Source organism: Borostomias antarcticus, assembly GCF_949987555.1.
Source record: "Borostomias antarcticus genome assembly, chromosome: 4".
Lineage (NCBI taxonomy): Eukaryota > Metazoa > Chordata > Actinopteri > Stomiiformes > Stomiidae > Borostomias > Borostomias antarcticus.
Window position 1 is genome coordinate 11,577,494 of NC_140237.1, and position 4,024 is coordinate 11,581,517.

At 47.7% G+C, this 4,024-nt stretch overlaps 1 protein-coding gene across 1 annotated transcript in view; it reads left to right on the forward strand.

The window, feature by feature from the left end:
- The window catches only part of def8 (differentially expressed in FDCP 8 homolog), a 13,339-nt gene continuing 9,315 nt past the window's right edge, over positions 1-4,024 (forward strand). Inside the window, exon 1 of the mRNA XM_084436838.1 lies at positions 1-136. Coding sequence (XP_084292964.1) covers positions 10-136 — 127 coding nt within the window. The 5' untranslated portion in view covers positions 1-9. The remainder of the gene's footprint in view (positions 137-4,024) is intronic.

The window sequence follows — 4,024 nt, forward strand, 5'->3', positions numbered from 1 at the left end:
GCTGGTGAGATGGAGTACGATGAGAGACTTGCCAATTTTCGCCAAAGCCGCCTCAACCCTTTTAATAGGGGGGAGGAGGAGGAGGAGGAGGAGGAGGAGGAGGGGCCCCCTGGGCGAAAGACCTCCCCACGGCATGGTGAGTGTTAACTGATGTCCTTGGTGGGGTGGGGGTGCGGTAAAGCATGGAGTGGGGGGTGCGGTAAAGCATGGAGGGTGACTCTTTTTAGGGGTGGGGGGTGCGGTAAAGCATGGAGGGTGACTCTTTTTAGGGGTGGGGGGTGCGGTAAAGCATGGAGGGTGACTCTTTTTGGGGGTGGGGGGTGCGGGGTGCGGTAAAGCATGGAGGGTGACTCTTTTTGGGGGTGGGGTGAGGTCTGTTGGTGATTGAGATAAATCGATGTAGGCGAATTAATCTGGTCATTCCCATCATGCTTACAGGAAATGGGCTAAAAGTCATCACAGGGAGGTTGTTACGGCAACTGATGACACCCAATGGCAGATGATTGATTGAACACATATTTTGTGGTGTGAGCGAATTAGAAAAGTGACGAAGGCTGACATTGACCCGCTGGGATGCAGAGACTCCGTATGGCTGGAGTCTGGTTGTCTACAGTGGAGAGTTGGTCCCGCTGTCCCAGTCTCCCAGGCCTGTGAGGGCGGTGTGATGGATCAGTGCAGTGCTATGCGGTGGTATGTGATGTCACAAGTGCAGGTTAGGTTTCATCTGCAGGGCGGCACCCTGTGCACCAGATAGCGCACCTTAAAGAGATAGAGACAGATGTGGAGCCAGGGTGGCCCGCTGTACACCAACAAGCGCTCCTTAAAGAGATAGAGACAGATGTGGAGCCAGGGTGGCCCGCTGTACACCAACAAGCGCTCCTTAAAGTCGCACTGAAATGAAAAAAGCATTCTGTCCCATTTTGGTTCACATAATTGGTCATAGTGTTCACCTATTCAACGATGTATGCCAAAACAATTACAAAATTCTACTTTTGTTGTAATCTTATATCAAAGTATATAATCTCTTACTTCCTGGAAAACGGTAGGTCACGTGTAGTGACGACAACAGGTACCTTAGATTTTAGGCCAATAATCTCACGACATCCACCCGTCAATCAACGCTATCCTTCTATTGAATCTGTCTAAAGTTCTTAAAACCCGTCCACTTGTCAATGTTCCAATCAAATTCCTCTAAACGCATGTCCCACCCTCATAGCTTGTTTGCGTCGGAAATACGTCAAACTACGGAAGTTAGATGATCTCAAACGTCTGTTTCTGTGCGACTTTAAAGAGGAAGAGACCCATGTGACATGTGGGCGGCCCGCTGTGCACCAACAAGCGCTGCAGAGGGTTTAAAGCCTTCTGCAGTGGGTAGGGATGGGTATCATTAAGATTTATATCAATACCGATATTACTTACTGATACCGATACTCTTATCGATACTCTTATCGATACTACTCTACCACTTTGGGACTCATACACTGCCTGGGTCGATGGGACTTTCTGTCTTAGTTGGCCTTCATTTTGTGGACTGTCACTGTAATGTAGTGATCCTGCGTGATACTTGTCCAGCCATTGCTAGTTATGGCTACTTTTTACACACTGGCAAGCTCGCCTATGTTTCTCTTTTCAACGGCATGCCAAGCAGGTATGAGAGTGTCTGATAATGAAGGGGGGTGGTAACTGGGGTCCCTACAGCAGGGGTGCCCAATACGTTGATCATGATCCACCAGTAGGTCGCAGAGGCTACAGTATGCTGGTAGATCTTGAGCCCTTCAAAAGAAAAGCCATAAAAAGGCGACTTGATAGCGCACGTTGAAGTTGTGTGTGCGGAGGCAAGCAGTCACGTCACCTCTCTTCCAAATGAGCAACTTTTTCCTCTTGCTACTTTGTAAATTATACTGCAGTTTAGCTGAGTATTTTAATGATGTAATCATGTGTGGGCTGATTCCATCATTGTTTAGGCTTTTATGTGTAGCTGATAGTAGCCTAGCAAAATCAGTCAGAAACTCAAAAAGTAGATCTTGTTGAGCTGGTCATTTTAAAAGTACTGTAGCTCACAAGCCCTCCAAGGCAATAATTGGGGAAACACTGTAGAGACTTATTTATAATAACAATAATGAGTGTTACTTGCATCTTTAGCCTGGCTCATCTGCATCTATCAGCGTCAGCACTAGCCGCTTCACTAAGCAGTCAAACACACTGCATTGCTTCCCATGTACCCAATGTGAAACTTGTGTTTCATGAGGCTGCTGGTGTTAGCCCCTTTGGACACAACTAACTTTTAACATTAATTGCATCTAGCACCGTCGGTAGATGGTGAAGTACCGTTTTGCCCTGTCCGCCACTATGCCTACCTCCTCGAGAGACAAATAATAACAATGCGACATCATCGCCTGTCACCAGCAGCTTCGTCATGATTAGGGGACAGATGCCAGCTGCGTTGACTAATTTATGAAACGAATGTGGCTTGATGGATTTATGAAACAAGCGTGTTAAATACCCATAGCAGCACCGTTTGCCCATGAGCTTATTGATATTTCGGACCCAATGACCGGTACCAAAAAAAATACCAGTTCCCGATACCCATCCCTAGCAGTGGGTGGCAAGAACCACATGCTGGAATGTGTCTGGTAGTCACTTCCTGCTAGGGTGCTGGGCCAACCTGACATAACATGGAGCAAACTGAAGTAGCACACTCATCTGCTTCAACACAATCTTGAATTGGGACTATGTTTCCTCTAAAGATCCTCTTAAGGCTCTTCTGCAGGTTGAGTTTGTTTACAGACCAGGTCTGACAGAGTCCTTCCTACTCCATGCTTCACCAGCTGGTCTGGGACCAGCCCTCCCTGCTCTGACTTCAGCTGTCAGCATTGAGGCAACACACTTAAACCCACCCTGAGCCAGTGCATCAGTGGAACTGAAACTGGAACAGAGAGTTGCACAATCCTGTGGTGTATAATATTCTTGTTCCTCTAATGCCGGGCTCACACTACAGGATATTTAAAATCCTAACCGATTCCGAAATCGGGTTACATCACGCACATAAGGAGAATCTTAACAGATGTTCTTCTCGTGAATCTCAAACATGCACACACGACAAAATTTGAAAATAACAGCGCATCACACATTACAGGTTCTTATCACCACTGGTCTCGCTGTCTCGCTTGTAAATTAGTGACGTAATAATATTAAATATCAAACATGTTTGATATTATTGGTGCCGCCCCAATGGGTCTGCGAGCCGATGAGAGGGTATAAGATTGGACCTGTAAACCCCTCACATTACAAGATCATCTGGGCCGAACATCAGTACTGACCATCGTTCCAGACCAGATTTGTCCTCCATGTTGGGAGGGCTGAATCGGGGATAAATAGGCCCAAAAATCCTGTAGTGTGAGCCTGGTGTACAGGCATTGGCTTCTTGTTTTAGGACTTAGTTCCTGTATGAAACAGAGAATAGTGAGACGGAGAGGCTAGTTGTTCCCGGATCACTCGACTAGCGTACAGCTCTGTGGAACAGCTACGCCTGCGTGTGCCTCGGTCATCTCTCCTCCAGCGCCACGACGCCCTGCCTCTCTTCGTCGTCGTCTTCATCATGTTGTGGTCTGAGGTGTACACAGGTAACAGCTCTGCAGTCCAGACTCTCACGAGGCTTTTTGGTTTTTAACTGAATGCTGGAGAAACCTCTGATCCTGCTCCATATGAGGAACTGTAGTCAATCTGTCTGATCACCTGCTACAGTGTTAGACCAGACTAACGTTAGAGCAGTTAAACCAGGCTGGGCTGAACTTGAGCAGACTAGACTAATCTAGACTACTCTGTAAGTATCTGGAGACTGTTGAGAGTCCCATGGAAAGCTAGAAACCTTCAGCTCCACGGCTCTACGGCTTCACGGGTCTGGGTGTGCTAGCGTCACAGCACCCTGACATAGAACCACCCAGAATGGCTTCTGATCTGCCTCTCAGGCACCCAGGACTCCCTTTGATGTTCTGTCTGATGGAGGCCCCCCCCCCCCCGCCCC